At 43.2% G+C, this 25627-nt stretch overlaps 2 protein-coding genes across 2 annotated transcripts; both read left to right on the forward strand.

Annotated features, from left to right (window-relative positions):
- The first annotated feature begins 3 nt into the window (after positions 1-3).
- Positions 4-12160, forward strand: LOC146710635 (26S proteasome non-ATPase regulatory subunit 11A). The gene is made up of 13 exons (XM_085453235.1): positions 4-149; positions 860-961; positions 2952-3148; positions 3607-3664; positions 3872-4066; positions 4156-4300; positions 4417-4477; positions 6064-6126; positions 6260-6385; positions 6507-6542; positions 6662-6713; positions 8688-8831; positions 10730-12160. Exons 1-12 carry the CDS (start codon positions 59-61, stop codon positions 8828-8830), a joined length of 1269 nt encoding a protein of 422 aa, XP_085309361.1. The 5' UTR covers positions 4-58; the 3' UTR covers position 8831; positions 10730-12160.
- An 864-nt stretch (positions 12161-13024) lies between these two features.
- Positions 13025-21290, forward strand: LOC146710636 (homeobox protein Dlx3b-like). The gene is made up of 3 exons (XM_085453236.1): positions 13025-14024; positions 16389-16573; positions 18687-21290. Exons 1-3 carry the CDS (start codon positions 13673-13675, stop codon positions 19131-19133), a joined length of 984 nt encoding a protein of 327 aa, XP_085309362.1. The 5' UTR covers positions 13025-13672; the 3' UTR covers positions 19134-21290.
- Positions 21291-25627: the final 4337 nt, after the last annotated feature.

Consider the following 25627-nt stretch of genomic DNA (forward strand, 5'->3'; position numbering starts at 1 on the left):
GTGAACGACCTGACCGGAAAACCACCAGCCAAGTGGAGCGGAGGCAGGCAGAGGAAAGATGGCAGCCGCGGCAGTGGCTGAGTTTCAGAGAGCACAGTCTCTTCTTGGAACAGACCGGAATGCCTCTATTGATATCTTACATTCAATAGGTAAATATATTCCGCAAAACGTGGCGCTAGAGAGAAAGTTATTTCACGAGTAGACACAGAGCCTTTTACTTTGCTCCATCAGTCCTGGAGCAGCTCAGTTAGCCAGGCTTGCTCTTTGCTCGCTAGGTAGCGGCTAAGCTAACGCGAGCTAGCTAGCTCAGTGCTGCCCGTGTCTTTTTGCCGACTGCTTTGCACAGTGAGTCAGCAGCAGCGGGCTAGCCGGCTAGCAATATACCGGCTAGCTTATTAGACAAGCTAATGTTAGCTACCCCGCTCATTCATTTGACAGTGACTTGGGTGACAGCTGGCTAGTTAATGTTAGCTAGCAGCCAGCGTTGTTAGCAGCTATCCCTTGTCTAGTCAGATGACAGGCCGACAAAGAAACTTAAGTGAAAATGAGTTTGTTGCCTAATATCACCGTCTTAATCATAACGCATGTCAGTGCGGGGTTGTGATTCTTTCTGTCGTTTGTAAAGGCTTAGCGGTTTAGTCGCCAATGCCGTTTATTGTTTCACTGTGACAGCTCCGGTATTTCGCAGCGTCTGGAGCCTCTTGGCTGCTCGCCACCCACCTCATTCCGCTCATGATAGCTATATCTTGTAGCGTTAAGAGACGGAGTGGTAATGGGACATCTGCATTTTCACTGTTTGTATATCGCGGTGATTCACGTTAACACGGATCAGATGACATCATCATTATGTGTGTTGTAGTGAAGCGGGACGTCCAGGACAGCGATGAGGAGGCGGTGCGTGTCAAAGAACAGAGCATCCTGGAGCTGGGGGGGCTGCTGGCGAAGACGGGACAGGCCGCAGGTAAACACAACGCAGTGTCCTGATTTTTAACACACTGTTTATGATTTGTTTACATACGTTGTGAATGTTGAGCAGCTAGACCAATAGGAAACCAACTTTAACCAACTCTTGTTTGGGCGTCTTGATGAAACCTTTGAGCAAACTCCTGAAAAACCTGATCAAGTACGATTGTTGTGTGTCCTAGGAGTTTGTTCTGGTCTAGGGGTTTGGTTGAATCATCAGGTTTGCTAAGAAAGGTTCATAAGTGAGTGAATGAAGTGAACCAGAAGTTAGGAAAGGTGTTTCATTGCTTCCTTCATTACCCCCTTTAGTTATGGATTCACTGGACCACTGAAAGGCAAAGAGACTGGATGAAAAATTATATTTTTGCCCTCTCAGTGTGAGCAGGACTGGAATGACCAACATGTTTACAGGCTTCCCGGCTGACATGGGCAGATGCCAGATCTCTGGACATAATGGTGTCACACAGGTCACAGCTAGGTTTGATAAAACTCGCTGTTCAGGGAAGCAAATAGGCAACACTACTGAAGCTTGATTTAGGCTTCTGCGGGAAACAATTGGGTTCGAATTTTAATGTAAGCTGTGATGTAGATCTGATGCAGAAGTATAATATATAAGTGACGAAGACGATCATGTCAATGAGTTCTGTCACTTCCTAGTATACTGACAGGCCTGTGTCTTGAACACCCACAGCTGAATTCTGAACCTTCGTGAAATCAGCTTGCTATGAAATTGTTTGGTATTGTATTAAATATGATGGTGGTGGGCTCTGTAGTGTAAATGTTTACATTCATCTAACACATGACAGGTCCTGGGTTCGAGACCAGGAGGAGTTATAAATACCTGCGAGGGTTGTGTCAGGAAGTGGGAAGAAAATCATGTCAAGGATGTAGATCCACCTGCTGTGGACGCAGCAACTGAAAGAAACTTCATTTGAAACGATAAAAGTGAAATTTTTGCCATGTTTTAGGGTGATCATTAATTAACTGACTGCTGAGATAATGAAAGCCTTTATAAGAAAAAAGTTCATGTGGCTAATGGTAGCAGAAAAGAGATTACGTGAGCAGCATTTCTTAATACAGCTGTTTGATTTGACTGCTAATGAAGTGGTATGTTTGAGTTTCCTTGTTTGTGTAACCAGAATAAAACACCGACTATGATAATATAGGCATTGAAACTGTGCTTTTTGTAGTTCGACATTGGGACAAAGTAGTTTGAACACTTCAGACCCACAACATCAAAATTCACTGTCCCCTGTGAGGCTTTCTTTGTCTAAAGCCTTTAAGGAGAACCTAAAATCTCCTTCACATCTGTCATTAACTCCATGACGTTTTCACAATGAGGTCAACATAAGGTGACTGATTTTTGCCATGAAATCTGCCATGACTGATCCAGGGAAGAACATATGGAAGAGGCAAATGAAAGGAAACGTGCCAGGAGCTAGTAGAGAGGTGGGCTGCAGAGGCTTTGCAGGGTGCTCACTCTGCAAAGTCCTAAACCAACTGGGCCTAACAGGAGTGGCTAGGAAGAGCGCCTTCTGGTCTGTAGGTGAAGCCACAGAGAAGGCCACAAGGTGGCTGTGGATAAAGAGGACTGATCCATGGGTGGCTGCTGCTGGGATGCAGGCTGGGGTCTGATCAACCTTTGCTGGGTCGCCTGGGTGTAGGTGTCCGATGTTGAATGACCTGAAAGACCTGAATGCTGACAACTGCTGAGGACTTTAAAGGATCGAGTTTGTATTTTTATTGGCAGCAGTGAATGACACAGGCCATTCTTTTAAGTTGTCGGTTGAGTCCAAAGACAGAAAACATTGAGGTTTGTGACTTACAGATGAATCATAAGACATGTGGCTTTATTGAAATCTAAAAGTAACAGACTTAGCTTTTTCCTCCATTACTGAGAAAACAGTTTGAAGTTGCCTTTTTCTGAAATTGCAGTTTGTTTTTATTTGCCCAGATAAATAATTTTTTTCTATTTATCCTCTTCTCAGAGCTCGGGGGGCTGCTAAAATATGTCCGGCCCTTCCTCAACTCCATCTCCAAGGCCAAGGCAGCCCGGCTGGTCCGCTCCCTGCTGGACCTGTTCCTGGACATGGAGGCTGCCACGGGTCAGGAGGTAGAGCTCTGCCTTGAATGCATAGAGTGGGCCAAGGCTGAGAAGAGGACCTTCCTCAGACAGGCGCTAGAGGTGAGATGTGCTGCCGTTATGCCTCAACTGCACTGATCACTTTGTTCAGTGGCTGGGTCTTTACCTTTCACGTTTATTTGGGCGAGCAGTAACGCTCTGTGAACAGGCGGATGTGTTTAGTTCCCTTTTTTATTATAGTCTAGTCTTTTCTTGTGGGAAAGAAAAAGTGAGAAGGAAAAACTCCCTTTTAACAGGAAGAAGACCAGGATCAGGATTGGAAGACACCCAGAGAGTAATAATAATAACTTAATTTGTACAGCACTTTATTTTTTTACCCATGGGAACCTAATAATAACATATAGCAGAGCTACAAACTAAATCTCAATAATCTGGATTGTGAGCAGCAAAGGAACCCAGCTCATCACCCTTTACATATCCCAGGATGTTCTTATCAGCAGAAATTAACAGTTTTTCAGGTTTACATTCAGGGGGAGAAATAACCTCTCCTCTCTCCTCAGGCTCGACTCATCTCACTGTACTTCGACACAAAGTGCTACCAGGAGGCTCTGCAGCTTGGTGGGTGAAAATCTCCTCACATTTCAGTTTTTAATTTGCCTGACAAGACAAACCTTGTGTGTACAACTTGCAGAAAACATATTAGTGTTCTATAAAACTATTTTTTAAAACAGTTTTAGTCCTTATTTAAGGACTCCAGGTTTTCCGCCTGTCTGAAGAAGAATCTCACGCTGAGATCTGACTCTACTGCATGTCTTCTTTCTCCAGGCTCCCAGTTGCTGCAGGAGCTCAAGAAGATGGATGATAAGGCCCTGCTAGTGGAGGTTCAGCTGCTGGAGAGTAAGACATACCACGCCCTCAGTAACCTGCCCAAGGCCCGCGCAGCCCTCACGTCTGCTAGGACAACCGCCAACGCCATCTACTGCCCGCCCAAACTACAAGCAGCTTTAGACATGCAGTCAGGTACCCTTCGTAAAAGCAAGAAACAAATCAAAATGCGCGTCTGTGCAGCGTTGCCAGCTTGACATTTGTATGTGCTCACGTGTTTCCAGGGATCATTCATGCAGCGGAGGAGAAAGACTGGAAGACGGCTTACTCCTACTTCTACGAGGCCTTCGAGGGCTACGACTCCATCGACAGCCCCCGAGCCATCACAGCCCTCAAATACATGCTGCTCTGCAAAATCATGCTCAATGCGTAAGTGCTCTACATCACTGGGGCCTTTAGAGGTTAATACAGCTACTGGAAATACAAAACTCTGTTTCCAAAGGGGTCGCCATGCTGTGTCTGACATATCTGCTTCTCTGCCTCAGGCCAGAAGATGTCCAGGCCCTCATTAGCGGCAAGCTAGCTCTGCGGTATGCCGGCAGACAGGTATCACTCTTTGTTTCAACTTTTTATTTTACTTAAAATACAATAGACTTTGCCTGGAACTGTTATTTCTATCCTAGCCAGACTTCAAAAAGGATGTGGAGCTTTGGATTGCTCTGTGCATGGTCCTGTAATCCAGATAAAGATGGACTAAGGTCGTGTCCAAATTCATGGGCTGCATCCTCCTGAGGACCCGGCCTTCGCGGTCTACATGGGCCGGGTCCTCAGAAGGTTGGGTAGGCCGGAAGTAAACGGCCGTGAAATTGGACAGTCTAGCCTTCTGATTAGCGTCCCCGCTGTCTTGGTGGAGTTTAATAAACTCCGCCGCCTGCTCCTTGCTGTCTAAAATATAACGGTACACTGGAGTAAATTCTCGACTGTCTCATACTTCTGTTTAATAAGTTTTCTGTTTGACGTTTAGTCAGCTGTGTAAAAACCAAGGAGGAACCCACCTGGGGGATTAATAAAGTTTTATTTAATCTAATCTAATAACTTTAATCTCAGCCAAACTGATTTACTCACAAACAAACAAAACACTGAAAAAAGCCCAACAATAACATTTTTAGGTTGTCTAAGTGACTTATATATTACATTTAACCCGAGCAGCGATAGTCCGCGATGATCTGAAAATGATGTGCCGGGAGTTGTGCCGTTCTCGGCCGCATCAGTGACCCTCGAGCTCCCGGCTAGCTGTCGAGCTGGTGGGTAGCAGACGCCTCCGAAAACGTCGAAGCACTTTTGCAAATATGGGATATCTTGATAAACCGAGCAGATATTTGATGTTTACACAACTACTTTCTCGCCTGAAAATATGTTAAAAGTTTATTTTGTGACCCAGAAAGATTAGTATGAGTAATTTTAAAACTTAGTAGCGGCCGCCATTGTTGGAAACTGGAGTTTGGCATATCCCAGAATTCAGTTGTATGAATTCTGGGATATGGTAGGCCACGAAGGACACACCCGACCCATCCTTCAAATTCGGGGAAAAGGAGGACGCATTTGTCGGCTGCATTCGGAGGAGTCTACGAATTTGGACAGCCTTCGGCGCGTCGCTGTGACGTAATCGGTCTACAAATGCGGCCTCAGGAGGCCTCATGAATTTGGACACGACCTTAGTGATGGGCTAGCATTGCTTAAGTCTGCTTTTGAATTACTTTCTTTTGGAGCCAGAAGTGACCCAGTTAACCGTGTTTGTGGTTGTAGCACAAACACATGTAAATAAGCCTGGTATTTGTAGCATCCACATGTTGCTGCTTAATCTCACCCCAGCTGAACACCTGTTGGAGGTTTTGGACCGATGCGTTTGCACAACAGCAAATGAGGGAATGTGTTTTGGAAGCATGACGTTCCATCCCTCCAGTAGAGTTGCAGAGACGTGATCTTCACTTTGCACCATGAGCTGCATAATATGCTGTGTGAGAATGGGCGGCCGTGGCAACAGTAACCATTTTACCCCAAATGGACGGCTTTCTGCAGGATTTACTGTATATTTGTGAACACTTGGTTGTTTTGTGTCCAGTATCTGTCAGTAAAAGCTGTTCGGTCATGTTGACTCTACTGTTATCCATCCCTCTCTTTCTCTCCCACAGACAGACTCGCTGAAATGTGTGGCACAAGCCAGCAAGAACCGGTCGCTGGCAGACTTTGAAAAGGTGAGTGTATGTAGAGTTTGATGACTTTTTCCTTGACATTGTGGTTAGTAGACTGGTTTGTGTGGGTTACATTTTCAGTTGTAATAATATTTGAACCCCCTCCTGTCATTTGCCCTCTACTTCCCCTCCCCAGGCACTAACAGAGTACAAAGCAGAGCTGCGGGATGATCCCATCATCAGCACCCACCTGACCAAGCTGTATGATAACCTGCTGGAGCAGAACCTCATCAGGGTCATCGAGCCATTCTCCAGGGTCCAGGTAATCCTCTCCAGTCACTTCTGACAGATATGAACATGGCTCATATAGAATAACAGCTACCTGTGTAGTGCGCTGATTACTGCTTGGTGTTTATAAGCACTCGTATTCTCTTCTCTGACAGATAGCACACATTTCCTCCCTCATCAAACTCTCTAAGGTAAGGTTTTGCTCTTGCTGGTTAGTATTTCATTTTCATTATGCACCAGTTGCCTGCTTTAAGTATTTCCAAAAGGTTTATATTGTGATCGCTGCACTCATGCTGTGTCTGTCTTGCAGGGAGACGTGGAGAGGAAATTATCACAAATGATCTTGGATTCGAAGTTTCATGGTACGTGTGAGCGTTTTTTGTCAATGAATACTTGGGTTGTGTACATGATATGGGTGGTGTAATGTCTTAGGAATGAAAGGATGCCACATGGTTTGATGGAAATAAAAACGATCAACCTACACAGGGCTGAATTCAAAGACACAAGTAATAAATGATGGAGTGGGCTTGTCCATTTTGCCAAAATGCCACAATAGTATCTCAGAATGGTACTGTAGATGATGGATGGTGTCCAGCAGAATCTCCTCCCAGATCTGGACCAGGGCATCACTGAGCTCCTGGACAGTCTGAGATGTAACCAGAACATAATGTCCCAGAGGTGTTCTGTTGGATTTAAGTCAGGCCAGGATGGAGGCCAGTCAGTGGTATCAATTCCTTTATCTGTCAGGAACTTCCTGCATCCTCTCACCATATAAGGCTGGGCATTTTCGTGCACCAACAATAACCAAGGACCAGCATGGGAGTAGGGTCTTACACTGGGTCCAAGGATTCTATCCTATTGCCTAACAGCAGTCGGGGTGTCTGTAGAACTATGTGTGTCCCTCCATGGATATGCCTCCCCAGACCATCACTGACCCACCAAACTGGTCATGCTGAACGATGTTACAGACGGGATACGTCTCCATGGCTACTCCAGACCCTTTAACGCCTGTCACAGTTGTTCAGGGTAAACCTGCTCTCACCTGTACAGATTGCTATTGTCAGACCTTCCAATTCTGCTGTTCTACAGCAAATGCAAGTCGGAGTCCAGGGTGTCGGGCAGTGAGCACAGGGAAAACTAGAGGATATCGGGCCCTCAGGTCACCCTGACAAAGTCTGTTTCTGATTGTTTGGTCAAACAAATTCACACCTGTGGCTGCTGGAGTTCACTTTGAAGCTCTGGCAGTGCTCATCCTGTTCCTGCTTGCACAAAGGAGCAGGTATTGATCCTGCTGATGTGTTGAGGATCTTCTACGTCCCTGTCCAGCTCTCCCAGAGTAACTGTCTGTGTCCTGCAGCCTCCACAGTCTCATGTTCTTGAGACTGTCCTGGGAGACACAGCAAACCTTCTGACAATGAGGTGGCTGTAGCTCAGGCGGTAGAGCAGGTCATCTACTGATCGGAAGGTTGGTGGTTCGATTCCTGGCTTCCCCTAGTCTGCATGCCAAATATCCTTGGGCAAGGTAGTAACCCCAAATTTCTCTCCGACGCATCCATCGGAGGGTGAATGCTACTTAGAACAATGTGCTTGTGTGAATGGGTGAATGCACAAGTTGTGTAAAGCGCTTTGAGTGCTCAGAAGAGAAGAAAAGCGCTATATAAGAACCAGTCCATTTACCATTTACCATCCTGGAGTAGTTGGACTACCCGTGAAGGGTTCAGGTATCGCCTCATGCTACCAGTGGTGACGGTCACCTTAGCCAAATGCAAAACTAGTGAAAGATGAGAAAGGATAAAATGTCTTCCAGCTGTAAAACCAGTCCTGTTTTGAACGTTGTCTCATTGTTGCTGTTAATCAGCTGAAACTCTGCTACTTCACATCAATGTCCCACAAGTTTAACTGACTTGATGCTACAAGTGTTCTTTGATTCTTGAGCGAGGTATATAAAGTGGATATCTGATACACTAAGTTTTCTTTGCTTAAGCAAAGTCCTTGGGACAATATTTTAAGCTACAGGTAGAGTAGCTCAATAACTGTTGACCTTTGCATATGTTTGCATATATATAACAACTAAAGCAGTTTTACGAAAGTTTAACAAGAAGCCCGCAAATATTCCGATCAGCTGACGGCTGTCTATTTATGTTCAAACATTAATTGTCCCTGATCAAAGGTCTTTTTTAAAAATAGAATTTAATTGTGCAGTATGGTTTATAACGTTCACTCACAGTCCCAGTCCTGATGCAGGTCTTCTATACATCACTGTGTACGAGTGTTTTCCTCTTTAAATAATGATGTTTTGTGGCTCTTTCCTGCTTTCACTCCTTCCTACTCCACAGGTATTTTGGACCAAGGTGAAGGCGTCCTGATTGTGTTTGATGAGCCGGTGGTGGATAAGACGTACGAGGCGGCACTAGAGACCATTCAGAACATGAGCAAAGTGGTGGACTCTCTCTACAACAAAGCCAAGAAGCTTACATAAGGTGAGTCTGATTGAGATCATTCACATGCACTGTAGAAAGATGCTTTTACTTCATTCCAGCAGTCTTGAGCAGTGATGAAGTAACTACACAATAAAGTGAGTTACTCTCCAAAGTATGAATTTTATTTTAATTTCTAAATATTTTGAATCCATGAATCAGTAAAATGTGTGTCTGGCTCTGCAGATTTAAAGGAGGCCAAGACCAATCCTGTAAAAATGAAACCTCGGAGCTTATTTGTGGTGACTCTGACCTGTTTACTGTAAGGTATAGAAAACCTCCGTCAGCCTGTTTGTTACTGAATTAAAGATCAGAACCAGGGGTTCAGTTAGATGCCGCTGCCGTCTCTTTCTGTCACATAACTCGTATTCACCTGCCAACTGTGAGTCTGGGTGTGGTGTTTGCCTTCAGCATGATCATTATTGACTCACAGCGAGTTGAAGGTCCTGTAGTTAGCGGTTTAGTGTGAGTGTTTACTGCCTCACCTCCATCTCATCGCTGTAAACTGAGCCTCTTTGGAGTTTTGGACTGATGGACGACGAGATGAGATTTAAAGGTTTTAAAATGTGTTTTGACAGGTAAGATTGGGAATCGTTTGAGTGAATAGTTCTCCAGGATTTAATGATTTCATCAATTATTCTGGTAGCTGATGAAAATTGATTGAATAATTAATTAATGTTTTGCGGGTTTTTCAGTCAATACAGACTGATATGCGACGCAGCAGGAGAAAACACGGCTAAAGTCAAATATTTTTTGATGATTTCCTTTTTTTATGTTTCCTAAAATGAACAAAAAACCAGGTTTCAAAACACTTTGTACACGACGATGTCAAAATAGTCCATTCTTTGAGTTATTGTAGTTCAGTAATAATACAAACACGTAAATACACACTTATAGAACGATTGTAAATTTTTAAACTTGTCATTAAAAACTGCTGAAAAAGCAAAAGTCACCAGTGTCACTAACTGCAGATTTATGCTTCAGCAGAAAATCTCTACCTCAAGCACCTTGAGACTACTGTTGTTGTGATTTGGTGCTATATAAATAAAGTTTTGCCTCATTGTGAAAACACACAGCGATGCAGACTACAACTATTGTTGTGTTGATTCCTCGTGTGTATTACCGGCTACTTTTTCACTGCAGTTTTTTAATTTATCACAGAGAGAATAAAAATCACTGTCTCAGTATGAAGAATAATGATCCTTGCACTCATAAAGAATAACAAATGTCAGCAAATTCCTGGAGGGAGATATATGAAGAAGGTACACGGTGGTGTGGCTGCGCTGAGCCAGGGTTTCCTCCTCATGGCGTACAGGTTTGCTGAACAAGGACCTGGGTTACAAACGTGCTTTGTTTATTTGCAGTTTATTCATCAGAAGCTGTTCAAATGATATTTTCAGACATATTTTTGAGAGATTTTTTGCACACAATGAAGTTAAGATTACAAAATATTTGAAGGTCTGCTTGTTCTTGATTGTGTTTTTTTGTGTGTGTTTGTGCAGCCAGGATTCTGGTTCTGTATCTTTAGCTGAGTTTTTGTGTACTGGGTCACGTGTGTGACAGGTTGAGCACAACTCCTGCTGTAACAGGTCCAGAGGTTTTATAAATGACTTTATCATTGGCACAATAGTATGTAGGTGACAGGTTAAAAAGCGTGTGTCCGTCCTCAATCCTTGTAGGTAGCTGTCTGATCCCTCCATCACCCGACGTGCCCAATCCAATGTTCAGCACGTAGCACAGAAAAAAGAAGAGCGGTTTCTGTCTGCTCTGTAAATCAGAAGCAGCTAGCCTGGTCCCGAGTGTGGTGTGTCCTGCTGCCTGTAAGGCAAACATAAACTAACCTCATCCTGGTGTCTGTTGATCATTTTTTCTGTCTTGTTTGTCTTTATGGTTCTTCTCAGAGTGACACCATCTGTCCTCCTGTCTGGAGTGACGTGGGCCAGTCTGACCTTTGTCGATTGCTTCACTTCAACCCGGGAGGGACGAGGGGAGAAGGATGAGGAGATCACAAAACACTCAACAACCCAGCAAGCAAAACAACCAGCTGCCCCACTGAAGATGACCCAACAGAACAGCAAACTGACAGGGTGGACTGCCCGCTCCTCCTGGCCCTCCCTCAGCCCTCTGCTCTCCCGCCCCTCCTGTCACTGTCTCTTCCTTCCAATCTAATTGGGGTTGATCAGACACAAAGTGCTCCTCCCTATGGACAAATCCAGGCACTGCGCCTTTCTTCTTTTCTCCCACCACTGATTTTTACTGTATGTAAAATTGGATGAGCCTCTTTTCCTTTTCCCTTTTGTTTAGTTTTTATTTTGGTTCCTGTTTCTCTCTGCGCTGGCCATCAGGGAATCTTGTAAAATACCAGTAAAGAATACATATACAGCACTTATACATAAATGTATTATAAACAGACACACACGCACACACACACACACAAATGTTTGATCTGTTCTCAGAGTGTAAAAAAGGGTGAAGGTGGGTTGGTTGGTAGGTAGATCTGAATTCTACCTGCTCTGTTTAATTTTCCAGCCAACCCTGAAACCGAACATTTGAATTTTATCTGTTGTTGTGAAAAATGGACCCCGTGTTGTCCACAGGACATCAAACAGCCCTTCTTTCCTTACCACAACTTTTGCCACCCTCTCCCTTTAACGTTTTCACCCTAAGTGTGCTCATTCGCTCACTCACAAGGCATTCTGGGATTTGTGGACCATACAGGGAATTGCTCTTCTGTCCACTTGGGACCATGCCACAGGAAAAGGGGAGAACAGTCATCACACCATGCTGGGGTCTCCAATACCCCCTCCTCTCTCCTCCCCTCTGCACTCCCACCTCCTGTTTGTATATAACATTGCCAAGCGCCTCTGTTCATCCCAGGCCTGATGATGTATTCACACTGTTCCCCTTTTTTTATAATCCATAAGAACAGAGTATACCTTGCCACTGAGAGCTCGGTCAGTCACATGAAGAGCTTTTGAGGCTTAAGATATGACTTGATGGTGAACTCTGTGTTCTGAGATATGATGAGTCGGTTGTGCAGAAAAGGGCAGGCTTTGCTGAAGAAAATAAAGCTGTACATTTCTGGGAACTTAATTTTGCAAGGACTCAAAGGTTTACCATATATGACATAGAGAAAGAAAAATGCTAATAAAAAAGTCAAACCTGCAAGCGGTGTGCTTTTACAACACTGGGAATAATCACCCATTCACTCTTTATTGTTCCAGCAACTTTGGTAGTATGTTGAAAATGACATTTAACTTGTTTACTTGCCTGTAGTAAACTAACTGTCAACCAGTGATATTGATAAGAACACAGTTGTTCAGTTAATTATAAGGGGAGTCTGCTGAGCATCTTCTGGGTGAGCCATGTAAAAGCTAGCATGTGAAGAAGGCTATACAATCAAAGGCAGTGGTTACAAAATCTGCTTTTACTAATTCTAATAAAGAAATGTATAATTAGCTAAAGGTAGCTGATACATTAATAGCAATGAATATGGAAATGGCTACAGTAGCTTCAATTCAGGTTGAATGTGTTTATGAGCAGTTAGAGAAAACTCGGTGCAAGCTCAAGTATATTTCTGTTACTAAGGAAAACCAGTAAATGGTTAAGATGTTTTCTTTAAAGCAAAGAATGGTTAACCAAGAAACATACGAATAGATACAGTAACAGTTTCAGGTTGGCAAACATGCATTCTAAAGGCGATAGTTAGCTAAAAGTAAAGACTAACTTGCTAACATAGTTAGCTAAAAAGAAACAAGTATGTGGTTTACATGTGTTCCTAAAAGAGGGAGCTTCACAGTTAAAAGTGTTAAACTTGTGAACAAATCCTGCGGTTATTGGTTAGAGGTAAGAACAGTTCTATTACATCAGGCCGGTTGTGAAAGCGTTTTCATTAAAAACCCCTGTAGTCTCAACAGCGACGCCTGGTGGTGAGATTCAGTGTTATTCGATCAAAGAACCTGTGAGGGAGATGGTAATTTGTGTATGCAAAAAGCCAAATTAGCATTCAGTTTTTAACAAGCTCCCTCTGTTACTGCAAACTATAGCACTTTGTACTGTTTCACTTCAAACTGAGGTACTGCAAGGAAGCTTTACCATTATCCTCCTGTATTGTCTCTCGGGAATGTCACATGCACTCAAAACTTATAGTAGGTTTGTTGCTGGCCGTTTCTCTCCCCCCATCCCAGGCAGAGCAGAAGCCCGGGGCCCCACATTGACACATGTAAAAGAAGAAAACGACGAGCCTTGATTAACTGTAAATAACTCCCAACGTGTTCTTAAACAGCACCTGGCTCTATTTGCATTTAAATGGGAGGCAGCACTATTACGTTAATGCGTTAACACTCCTTATCGCAACACCATTACGCATAGTTTGGTTAGTAGCTACATATTTTATCTGCTCTGCTCACGGTTCTCTATGTTAACTTGAATATATTTCGAGGTAGATAAAATAAGGACTTTTGAGTAAGTCCTGCCAGCTATTTACGCGCTCTGGTGAAGGCCCTAGGAGAGGCTTACTGGAGGTTTATGTGGGGAAAAGAAGGGAGCCAGACAGGCGACAGCGCTGTCTTGGCCTCAGGGCAGAGGCAGGGAACGAGCAGGCGAGCCAATGAGAAGGAGAAATCCACTCCTCTCTGTCCTGCTCGGCTTGGCTCAGTTCGGCGCGCCCTGTAATTAGGGGCTCTAGTTGGGTTGGGCGCCGCCACGGTGGACAGCCTGGCTGCTGCGTCAAGGGAGTTTGGGAACGCAAGCTTCAGACTGTGTGAGGAGTTTCCAAACAGTGCTGCTTCGGAGCTCAGAGCAAACCCGATCTGAGACGACAACAGCGAGATAAACGCCTGAAAATGAACGGGCAGTCCTCACCTGTCTTCGAGGAGAAGAAGCCCTCCATCCCCGTGGCCGGTGGTTCCATCTCGGCTTCCAAGGATTCCCCGACCATGCCGGAGTCCTCCTCCACAGATATGGGCTTCTATAGCGGTCAGAGCGCGCTCCACGGCTCGCAGGATTTCTACCCGGCACAGCAGCCGTACTCCGCTCAGCACATGAACCCGTACGCATACCACCACTACAGCCTCAACGGAATGGGTCCCGGCGGTGCCTACCCCGTTGGGAAGGCAGAGTACCCTTACCCCCATGCAGCATACAGGGAGCACGGAGCATTCAACAGGGAGGTTCAGCCAAGTCTGCAGGACAGCGGTAAGTTCACCCGTAACGGAAAATTTTTAAAAAAATATGAGCATAAATGTGATAAGCACTGTTGCGTAAGCTGCTCTCCATCTTTGTCAAAGCCACACTGACCACCTGAGGCTGATGTATGGCAAGAGCTCATGTCTCGCCACATGAACCCAATAATTGCGCATGAGTTTTACGCACGAGAAAAAAAAGAAAGTTATTTTTGTTTTTCATTTTTCCACTGCGTCCAACTTTCCACACATCACATTTCATAGATATGTGGAAGCATTCAACGGATTCTCAAATAACTTTCTATTGTTCATCACAAGAAAATGATTAGGCAGGAGCAAAATCCCACACACAATGGTGCTGGGCTCCGGGGAGAGGCGCTGGCTATCACTTTGTTGAGAAATAACCTTGTAACGTGTCTGTGTAAAGAAAGAAAGAAGACTCACAAAGATATTATGAAGAGTAGCTGTTCTTCAACTCTACAAAGTAAAAAAAACAAAACAAAACAACCATGTTCATATGCAGCTGATGGAGTGCTACAGTTTGTGTTACCTTGTTTTAAAAGTCCCAAACGTTTTAAAAAAGGAAAGACAAGTCTATAAAAATCTAAGCTTTAACGTCGATAAACATATCAATGGGAAGCTTGTCTGGGATATCACAAACAATTAAGGCATCAGTGTAGTTTCTATGAGGCAGGATGACGTGATGGGTATATATTCCTCGAAGAAACGGGGATCATCACCGGTGAGCTTCAGTCACTGCGAGCAGAGCCTCGGTGCAAAACGCTCCTGTTTATCATCACTGCTTTGAACCTGATTCAGATCGTATTTTGATAGGGAAATGACGAGCGGGCCGAAGGCCTTTGGATGGGAGCCACGTTCCAGCTCTAATCAGTGACTTTTCAACCTCACCGGTATCAGCAGCGAACGACTCATTTGTTAACACGCAACCGGTTCACAGTGGGCTCAACGTGCTGATCCCGTGTCGGTATTATAGCACAGCAACGTCAACATTTTCAACAACAACCATAAAGGGAGTTCTCTGTAACTTCCCTTTGAGTGCAAAACAAACAAACAAGAAAGATTTCTCTTTGGGCTCCTTTTTAGAGCTTGGAAGGTGTGCCGGCGCAAACTACAGGGAAAAAACAAGCTTGACAGACTGGTGTACTGTTTTTGGCATTCCAGTTGGGAGTTCACTCCTGGAAACGGCCCCGGGGGACTTTGGCCCACAGCCACGTACATCAGGTGTCACGACTTGTCAGTCAGCCTTGGCCTTTGAATCATTCAACGTGCATGGTTCCTTATCACGCAAAGCCTGTCGCCACGCCCAGAAAAATAAATAAACAAACAAAGGTGCAAATATGTAAACCCTATCATCCGTAACCAAACGATTAATGAATTTGAACACAGCCCAGAAATGTAGACCTTTTTTTTAAAGTATAAACTGGTTCTTTAAATACATTTTATTCTCCTTTATAAATCCTTTAAATTCTCTTTCAAAAGTACGGAGTCTAGCACATGACTTTTTAAACAACCACAGTGTGTGGGTTTAATATAGAATATAAAAGTTTAGCATAGAATAACTCCCACTTTGGCTACAAAGCCTGCAAGAAAAACACTGGAGTGGAATGTAATGAGTCTCTTTTGGAACTCTTACACGTGAAAAGCAATTTCAAAATGATGTTTTTAAGCCTATTATAATTAAAATAGCTTGTAAAAAAACTGTCAACATAGACTGCTTTGTAAATAGTTGCCTTTCAGATTCAGGCATGCATGCAGTACTTTACTATTGTTAAAAAGCTGCTTTATTCAATGCACCTGTACAAATCACACACACTGATGATGCAATGGGGATTCATTTAGCATTGATTATTACTACTCACTTGTCGAACACTGCAGACCGGAGGAGCCGAAGATCAATTTGCTGACTTTCTTATTACTAAATAACTCACACTATGTCCTGGACCAGAGCCGCCCAATGCGTTCTTCCAATACAAACAACGAGGGGTTGTATATTTAAAGACAGACCCCCAAAAAAGGATACAAGAATAACAACAGGACAAATGAGCGGCGTTGTATACAGTCAGGCCTCCAGGCTACATGAAAAGCACCTATAAATCTCTGTCTCCCTCCCCAGCTGTGGGAGACACTCAGACCAAAATTATAAGCTCAGAGTGCTGGCGGAATTTCTTTGAAATTTCGGGGTTTGCAGTGGCTCTGGCTATTTTTGTGCTAAAACTTCTCTGCACCAACTACCCTGTAGTAAAACAATGCAAGTTTAGTTCATTGTATGAGAAACGTAGGCGTGAAAGGGTAATACGTCAGTTAAAATATTGCAGTATTTTTACTTCTTTTTTGTTTTCCCTCGCCACCACTGCAGTGAAAGAAGAACCAGACGTGGAAGTTAGGCTGGTCAACGGGAAGCCCAAGAAGGTACGCAAGCCCCGGACCATCTACTCCAGCTACCAGCTGGCAGTTCTGCAGAGGAGATTCCAGACAGCCCAGTATCTGGCCCTGCCAGAGCGGGCCGAGCTGGCTGCACAGCTGGGCCTCACACAGACGCAGGTGAGACTTTATGGGTGATAACTTTGCAGTTCAGTCATGACTTGCAGAATTTAAAAGCATCGGAAGTACCGGCCAAGTGGAAGCACGGAAAGGATGTGAAGTGTCCTGTGAAATGGATGCACTGATAGTATTTCACATTCAAATTTGGCTTCCTAAGGTCATTTTATATGTAAGCCAGGGTCTAAACTGAAAAGGCCCTAAAGCAGTGGAACTATCAGAGACGTGAGAAATGAAAGCAGCTGAATGGACAGTGATGCTGGCTTTTTAGCAGCGATGTCAGCTGAATGCAAAGATTCACAGCGCAGAAAGCTGAGGTGTTTGAGGTGTACTCTAAAGTTTCAGAGGTCTCAAAACTTGAAGATAAAGATGCTACAATATATAAAATTTACAAAAAACTGAACTGGAATCACTCCGAAATAAAAATGTGAAATGTATAAAAAAAATCACGCTTTAAAACTCCCCCAGATGAAAATAGAGGAGAACACAAATACACTACACTGAACGTCTGACCTTGACTGTAGGCAGCGCTGCGAGTTGTTGCAGTGTGTCAGTCTGGTTTTTGCTGTCGTAATCTCCGTGCCCTGATGATTTACTAGCAGACGTATTATCTGTGCTTGAGTGATAAAAGACAAAACTTGAGGTGTGAGTTGTTTTATCACAGCTGTTGTAAATCATTGCACTGCGTCATGCTCGGGTAACATTCCCAAGCTTTAAGCAAACACAGACATGAGCACAGTTCCCTTCAGCTTGAAAAAGCATGAAATATGATTTGAAGCATTCACTGACAAATAAAAGAATAATAGGGTTAACAATCTCTTTAAAGTCCACATTAAACAAGAATTAATATGCCTCATTCTTTTTTTAAAGCTTATTTATTGTTTAAAAATTAGCTGCATCAAGATTTATTTGGTAACAGCTGTTGAATAGGTGTGTTTTAGAAATGACTTTGAGATGAGATTAAGGCAATGATACAGACATTTAAGTAAGGCAGTGAGTTTTCAAAAAAATTATATAAATCTGTATTTCTTTAAAATACTGGTTAATGAAATATAACAAACATTATAATAGACTTGGAATACTTTGTCTTGGCCACATAATGGATATAACTCAGTTTTTGCCTCCTCGGCAGCTAAATGCTACATAGCGTTTACTAGCTAGCTGCTAAACTTGTCTGTAATTCATACAATTAAGACAAATTGCCTGAAATTAGATTATTTAAGCTTTTTACTGCATGTTTTGGCTAGAAAGCCTGAGAAAACTCACATTTATGCAGAGAAATTCTACTTGATTAGCAAAACAGTGCTAAAAAGAAAGAAGAAAATAGGTACATTAAAAACTGACGGTAAGCTAACTAGGTGCTGGCTTTAGCTATAGAGTTAGCATAGAAAGTTGAAGGAAGAATAAGTTTATCTTCAAACTCTCCCCATTCTGCTTGTGGCTTAGATTAACACTATAATGCACCCATATCTCTGACTAATCTTACCAGTCAATTATGCGTAATATAGGCAGCTGGTTTTGAAAAATATGAATAGAAATTTCTCACATAAGTTTTCCAGTAGTCACGTGGAAACCGGTCATGGAGGAACAATGTGTATTCCACAACTGTCACAAGGTGCATGCACTTAAAACCACCTTGTGATTGCCTTGGTCATGAGCAGATTACCACAATCGCCTGTAGTTCTTGTGGAAGATGCCGACTTGTCTGCAAACATTCACTGCTAGTCGATCGGAAATACAAGTTTCAACATCAAAAGTTGAACCTCCCCGCTACAGCAAACACAAAAACGGCTATTGAGGGAAACTTCAATAGCTCTGTTTCTGTCGTAGTTATTTTGATGCTTTTTTTAAAAAGCATAAAATAGATGATTTTGCATGTGAAGGCAAAAATATACGAAATTCTAAGATGGAAAAAATCCAAACCAAGGTGACACCTTTATGGTATCAATCCTAGTGAAATTCCAAACAAGAAGCCAAATAAGGATATTTTACTATTTCAGACTTTATAGTTACAAACTATGCTCAAACTATATAGTTACAATATGTCACACACTAGTGGCCAAAAAACAAATCCTAATATTTAAGTTGCTTCAACATTTTATCTTCTTCCTCTCAGGTCAAAATCTGGTTCCAGAACCGTCGCTCCAAGTTTAAGAAGCTCTACAAGAACGGAGAGTTTCCGCTCGGTGATATTCCTCTTGAACACAGTCCAGACGCCAGTGACTCCATGGCCTGCAACTCTCCTCCATCCCCAGCTGTGTGGGAAAACAACAACAGTAGCAATGGTAACAATAACAGCAGCAACCACAGCAGCGGGAGCGGCAACAACCCAAACGTCAGCAACGGTAGCGTCAAAAATAGTGCAATGCTGGATCCTACCAGTAGGGGGCAGGTTCCCTATCAGCCTCCGGTGGATTCTCCACCTGCCTATATGGGGGAGTACACACACCAGAACTGGTACCAACAGCAGGGTGCACACTTAGGTCTCTCACAGTCAGGCCAAGTGCACCACGCACCACCAACTGCTCCGTCGGCCACACAGAGTATGGGAGCCGTCTACTGATGTAGAAAAATGGACAACATTTCGACTGGAGTCCTGGGCTTCACCTGGGGCTTTTTTTTTTTTTGGATGATTCTGAGCTGTGCTGTGTGCAGAAACACCTGACAGTGATCATCAAATCCGAGTCATAACTGCAAAAACCCGAAACACATGTTGTCACACAGGCTGCAAATGTGGATTGAAAACAAGTGTCGGCCTCATTTACCCTCCACCGCCCACAAGGTGAACTCACAACACTGTGGGAGACCGGGGTGATTCAAATGGGTTTTTTAGTGCAGAGACTGACATTTATATTCAATATCACTGATAACAGTTCATGTTTTGTTTATAAATATTTGAATTCTGATTATATTTATGCAGAAAAATATAGAAATGCTCAGTATTTCCCTCACACGTTTCTTCTTTCTGTAAGGGGGAGTTAGACAGACTTATTCCACTAAAACTGGTAATACTACTGAAAGTCGCCCATCAAAAGAAAGCCTGCCACACTATTTCAGCGCAGGGCTTGGAATTGATATAGAATAAGAATATGACAGCTTGATGACCATTACACGCATAACATATCAACGCAACAGCGAAACAGAGGAGAATAATTACCAGCATGTAATTTCACATTTGCTGGAATGAAACTTGTTTTCCTCTGTGGAACAACAAAGCGGACTTACCAACACAAGCAAACAGGTGGTTTTGGTTTGTGTGGAAGTGAAGAGCAAAGCTTGTGCTCTCAGTTTAGAGGTTTGGCTTAGACTAAAAGTGATCCCCCCCCCCCTTCAGATAGAGCCGCACCTCTTGTTCCAGTATTTACACCAAGGGTTAGGCAGGTTAACCAGCTGCTGGTTGTAGCTACAAAGTCAGCATCTGAACATGAGTATGAGCAGTGTATTAAACTCACCTCTGGGGGCTAGTGGCTAAAAGCCAGAATAGCTGCTTCTAGCCAATATAGTTAGTTAGAAACAAAGCTAAACTAGCTGAAATATGTTTTAAAAACACTTAAAGATGCTCTTTTAAAAAGTGGCTCATATTCAATCCACCCCATAATTTCAGTGCATGGCATGATGCAGTCTGCCATATTGGTTGTGAAAAATATATAATCCCCATCTGGTTGGCGAATGAGTCCTGGAGGTTGCTTGCAGCCAACGGGTGAAATTGGTCACAAAGGGGGTGTTGCATCAAAAACCACTTTGTAATTGCTCCAATCAAAAGCAGAGTGCCACAGCTGCCTGTAGTTTGCATAGGAGACGTGGACTTGTTTGCAAATCATACATGGGATAAAAGATGAGTCAATTAAAAAAATTAAGACAGAAGAGAAAGTAGCTGGAAGCGCAGAGGAGGAATCGGCAATACTGGTCTCAAGTGTCAGTGCAGGTGGCGCTGATCCGAAACATAGTTGTATTTATAAGGAAGCACACATCAGATTATGGCGTAAGTTGCAGTGTAGGGTTTTAAAAAGTTTATAAGAGCATATAAGTAGAACTAATCTAAGTTAAGATAGGCTAAGCTAACTAGCTGCTAACTGTTGCTACACAGTGAACACACATACTTGAGCGGAGTTTGACTCCTCTGCTGGAATCCTCCACTCCCGGTCACAGAATATGCGTTGCATATCCAAAGACAGACATATTATTCAGTTAATCTTTTTTTTAATAATAAATGCCTCCAACAGAGGTTTGGTGCGCAGCTACAAAAAGTTTAAGGGCAGCTGAGCCTGAGCCAAGCTGTAAAAATGCTAATGCTTAAAATACAACCTACAAGTGCCGTAATTCACCACATTGTAGTATAAATTCCCACATCTTTTAAACATCATAGCCCGGCCTTTCTTTAAATCTTAAACCGAGATAACCCTGATTATATCACTTTAGTTATTTCCTCACACTTTTAAAGCCTTTTGGTGTTTTCGCTAGCTCAGTAATACTTTTTTTATTTTAAAAAACAAAGCTAAACAAAATCCCCTGGCCTTTCACTTCCTAGCAAGTTGGTGCTAAAATATTTTTAAAAACAAGCTGTTTATAATCTTTCAGAAGTGTGCTGTGCTCAGGTTTTTTATTTATAGTGTCAAGTGTAGATATGAAGTAGCACAACAGTTTGTGCCTTTGGAGCTTTTTTTTCTGTAAAGTTGAAAAAGCAAACCGAAAATAAAATGTACTATTTTGTGTATTTCAATCTGCTGCTGGTGTTTTCATTTCTACCCGTGTTTACGCGTGAATACACCAAACACACAAAGGCGTAGTGCTGACGGTGCGCTCTTGGTGTGCCTCTCGGAGTGAGTCAGACAGCAGATCCAGGTTGCGCCCATCTATATATTTTACACACACAAACAGGCAGGGTGCGTGTAAAGGAGGCTGTGGGAGGTGACAGCGCAGCAGACACTCTGGAGTCTCTGGATGCTAATAACACACCGCTGACACTGAGAGAGACGGGTGTACGCCGCTTTCATGTGGCACACACTTGAAAAGGGGAGGAGAAATGTTTGTGTGGCAGAGTTAGTGTGTGTGTGTGTGTCTGTGACAAACAAGCTACACTTAACCAACCAAACCCATGGGTTAGCTAACAAAAAGAGGGTGTGACAAGGAAGAAGAACACAGACTTGCATGCTTTCAAACAATGTTACTAGGAAGAGTGAAAACATGACATTGTGTCTTTGTCTGAAATACCACGACATTAAAAGGAATGGCAAGGAAAGTTATGCAGAGCAATGTAACCTCCCACGAAATAAAATAATCTTCCTCCATTGTTCAACACCATTAGTTCAAATGCATTTCTAGATTTTATGATGCCTGTCTTGCATTCTGTTGTGCTCAGCATTGGCATCTTCATATTTCTGCACTCCTTCCTGGTTACCAAATGCTTAGATTTTACTACTTCTAAAGTCACATGGAGGAAAATGTTAGAACTATTCTTATAGTCTAAAACAGCTCAGTATACATAAAGCCTCAACATATACATTAGGAGCAACTGTGACTACATAATTTCCTCTGGGATTGATAAAGTATTAAAGCAAGACTGGCGACCTGTCCAGGGCGTACCCCGCCTCTCACCCTATGACAGCTGGGATAGGCTCCAGCGCCCCCCGCGACCCTGAAAAGGATAAGCGGAAGCAAATGGATGGATTAATAAAGTATTCTGACTCTGATTTATCACTAGCACCAAGTGCATTCATCAGGACCTGAAGTGGGAACCCACCATCACCTCCGTCATTAAGAAAGCCCAGCAGAGGATGTACTTCCTGAGGCAGCTGAAGAAATTCAACCTGCCAACACGGACGATGATGCAATTCTACACCGCAATCATCGAGTCCATCCTCACCTCCTCCATCACCGTGTGGTACGCTGGAGCCACTATCAGGGACAAACAGAGACTGCAGCGTGTTGTGCGCTCTGCTGAGAAGGTGATTGGCTGCAGACTCCCATCTCTGCAGGACCTGTACACCTCCAGGACATTGCGGCGTGCAGCTCGGATCACAGCTGACCCTTCTCACCCTGGACACAGTCTGTTTGACCTGCTCCCCTCAGGCAGGAGGCTCCGGTCCATTCACACCAGAACCTCTCGCCATAAGAACAGTTTCTTCCCCTCTACTGTTGGACACATGAACAATAAACGTACGACTGTTCCCATCACTAACACATGACCCTACGCTGTGTTCACTGCATCATTCCATGTTTGGCACTGATCACCACCTGCACTCATGTATATATCATGTATATATCTATCCACTTAGCACTTTTAATTCTTATTCTTATTTTTATTTTAATGTCTATTTTAGTGTAATTTATGACAGTATGTTTGCACTGAAGCACCGCAGCAATTTCCTGATGTTGTAAACCTGCTCAACATTTGGCAATAAAACCTTTCTGATTCTGATTCTGATTCTGCATACAGGCCAACCTAACCAAATACAAAAAGTGCTGACTGAAGTAACACACTGAATATATCTGTGGGCTTACAGTTTTGTGTGTGTGTGCATGTGCTTTTAAGTATGGAAGCCCGTTTCTGCCACAAAAAAACCCTATCCATAACTCGAAATTTCGAGTTAGCTCTGCCAATCTGTAATCTACGTAAATGACGTCATTTTCTTGTTACCCAGAAGGATATGGTGCAGAGGAATGCACACTCAAAACCAGACTGCAACAAACTGACGCTTTCGAGAGTACGTGGCTGATCGTAACGCCATGTGATTCAGCTAATAACACAAGGATTTCAGCATTTGTGAAGCCTCACTGAAAATACTCAGCAATCTGTGCATTCATGACTGGCTGTGATACTGGTAGCTTAGCTGTAGCATTTGTAGCTGAGGGCTTCAGCTTCCGGGTAACAAGGAAATGATCTCATTCACTGATTGGAAGCGCTAACTCGAAATTCTGAGTTATGGATACTTTTTTTTCGTGTGTGGCAGAAACGCTCTTCCATAATTATGCCATGTTTAACACATCCCAACGAGTATGTTGTATGTCATTGCTATGTGGATGCTAATCCTGGACACTAAGTCACAGGCTCGTGTCAGCAGTTTTTGGTTATTCTCAATGCTCAAAAACCGCTAATCTGCCCTTCTGTACTTGCTGTTTGTTCTCTAATGTGAACCATTCAAATTTCATGCATTTTATCACATCTTCATGTAAACATATAATAAATGACGCCTGAATTGCTGTAAAGCAACACTGAAAGCTCAAAAACTTGGATCAGGCATTCCTTTGGCCAATAACGTTTGTTTTCAAGATTTTATCTAAGAAATCTCATACCTTGCTAAGGCAGAGGAAAATGTGAGAACTATACTTAGATGTCTACATTTGCTTGACACGTTCCCCTGAATCCATAAGTGTGCAGGGTGTGGACCCTAAACCATAAATCCACTAAAACATCTTCCATGTTTGCTGAGGTGCTTACCTTCCTGTGCTGAGCCCTCGGCTTCCAGGTGTCAGGTAGGAATGTACCTGAACATCACAGGGAGACAGACAGTAAGGGCAAACAGAGACTTGTAGCGACCTGTGACTGGTACTCCATTGTGGGTTTTTGCCTGACAGATTACAGTTTTAACAAATAATCTTCAGCTTATATTCATGCAACCAAAGACAACCATGCCAAGTTATGACTCTTTTTTTTTTGTCATGAATGAGTTTTACAAGCATGTTCACTCACTTGGAGAAAATGAACATCTTATTTGCGCAGTGTGTTTGGAGGGTTAGCCGAGGTGGCAGTTAAAAAAATTCTTTAACATTTGCAGGAGGGCTGAAAGGGTGAGATGAGGTGAGAAGAGGTGACGGCATAACCTGATGCAAGCCAAGTTGAAAAAATCCGCAGCAGAAGAAAGGTTTATGACAGCTTCTTGACAGACTGGAAGCTGACATTACTTTCCTTTCCCTGCCTCGAGGTGTAATGTGTGTGCTGACCTTGGAAAAATATGTGATTTTGAAATCTGATACTAAAGCCACCATCTTTATTCCGTCTGTGTCCATTTTGAGATATTGCCTTTTATGTTACAACAAAAATAAAATACACGACAAACCAAATAATAACAGAGGGATGTTCTTTTCTGAAGAATGCACTTGCTGAAGAGTCAGTTGACCCATTTGGGGGGGCGATCGTGGCTCAAGAGTTGGGAGTTCGCCAACAGGAAGGTTGCCGGTTCGAGCCCCGGAGTCTCGGTCGTTGTGTCCTTGGGCAAGACACTTCACCTACCGCCTACTGGTGTTGGCCAGAGGGGCCGATGGCGCGATATGGCAGCCTCGCTTCTGTCAGTCTGCCCCAGGGCAGCTGTGGCTACAACTGTAGCTGCCTCCACCCGTGTGTGAATGGGTGGATGACTGGGTGTGTAAAGCGCTTTGGGGTCCCTAGGGGAGACTAGTAAAAGCGCTATACAAATACAGGCCATTTACCATTTGAGCCCATCAATTTGTTTAAGCCAATTCAATTTCATTTATATGGCACCAGTTTACAAAACAGTCATCTGTTGGTACTTTATATTATAAGCACAAATCCAGTAATATTATAGACAGAACTATCACACCATCCCCTATAAGCAAGGACAAACAGGAAGGAACATACTATAAGTGCAATTTATGTCTCTCAGTAATAACATAATGTAAACAAATGGGTGCTACAGATAATGCCTAATAATCAAAGCTACATGTATCTGCGTATTTCTATAGTAACTAACTGCTTGTGGTTAACAGCTCACGATTTTGCAAGGAGCAAATCACAACAACAGTTGCCTCGAGGCACTTTATATTGTAAGGTTAAGACCCTACAATAATACAAACAAACAGAACAGCAGCAACAGCAAGAAAGTCCTCGGTTTGAATCTGCTAGCCAGCCTGAGTATACATGTTCTCCGTGCCAGTTTGGCTTCCAACAGGTTTTTCCTCCCACATTACAAAGACATGTTTGTTAGTGTTGTTAATGAATATTAATTGAATGCGACTGTGAGAGTGTGTGGTTGCCTCTTTGTGCTAGCTTTCTGATGGACTTGGGTGAAATTCCTTGAAATAGGATAGGCTGACTTGCTC

This window comes from Copadichromis virginalis, linkage group LG4, assembly GCF_057382275.1.
Source record: "Copadichromis virginalis isolate Kocher_CV1m ecotype Utaka linkage group LG4, C_Virginalis_male_GT1.1, whole genome shotgun sequence".
Classification (NCBI taxonomy): domain Eukaryota; kingdom Metazoa; phylum Chordata; class Actinopteri; order Cichliformes; family Cichlidae; genus Copadichromis; species Copadichromis virginalis.

Coding starts and splice junctions, on each gene's coding strand:
- LOC146710635 (XM_085453235.1), top strand. CDS start 59: ATGGCAGCCGCGGCAGTGGCTGAGTTTCAGAGAGCACAGTCTCTTCTT. Junction 962..2,951: donor GAAGACGGGACAGGCCGCAG/GTAAACACAACG, acceptor TCCTCTTCTCAG/AGCTCGGGGGGCTGCTAAAA. Junction 4,067..4,155: donor AGCTTTAGACATGCAGTCAG/GTACCCTTCGTA, acceptor ACGTGTTTCCAG/GGATCATTCATGCAGCGGAG.
- LOC146710636 (XM_085453236.1), top strand. CDS start 13,673: ATGAACGGGCAGTCCTCACCTGTCTTCGAGGAGAAGAAGCCCTCCATC. Junction 14,025..16,388: donor GCCAAGTCTGCAGGACAGCG/GTAAGTTCACCC, acceptor CCACCACTGCAG/TGAAAGAAGAACCAGACGTG. Junction 16,574..18,686: donor TGGGCCTCACACAGACGCAG/GTGAGACTTTAT, acceptor TCTTCCTCTCAG/GTCAAAATCTGGTTCCAGAA.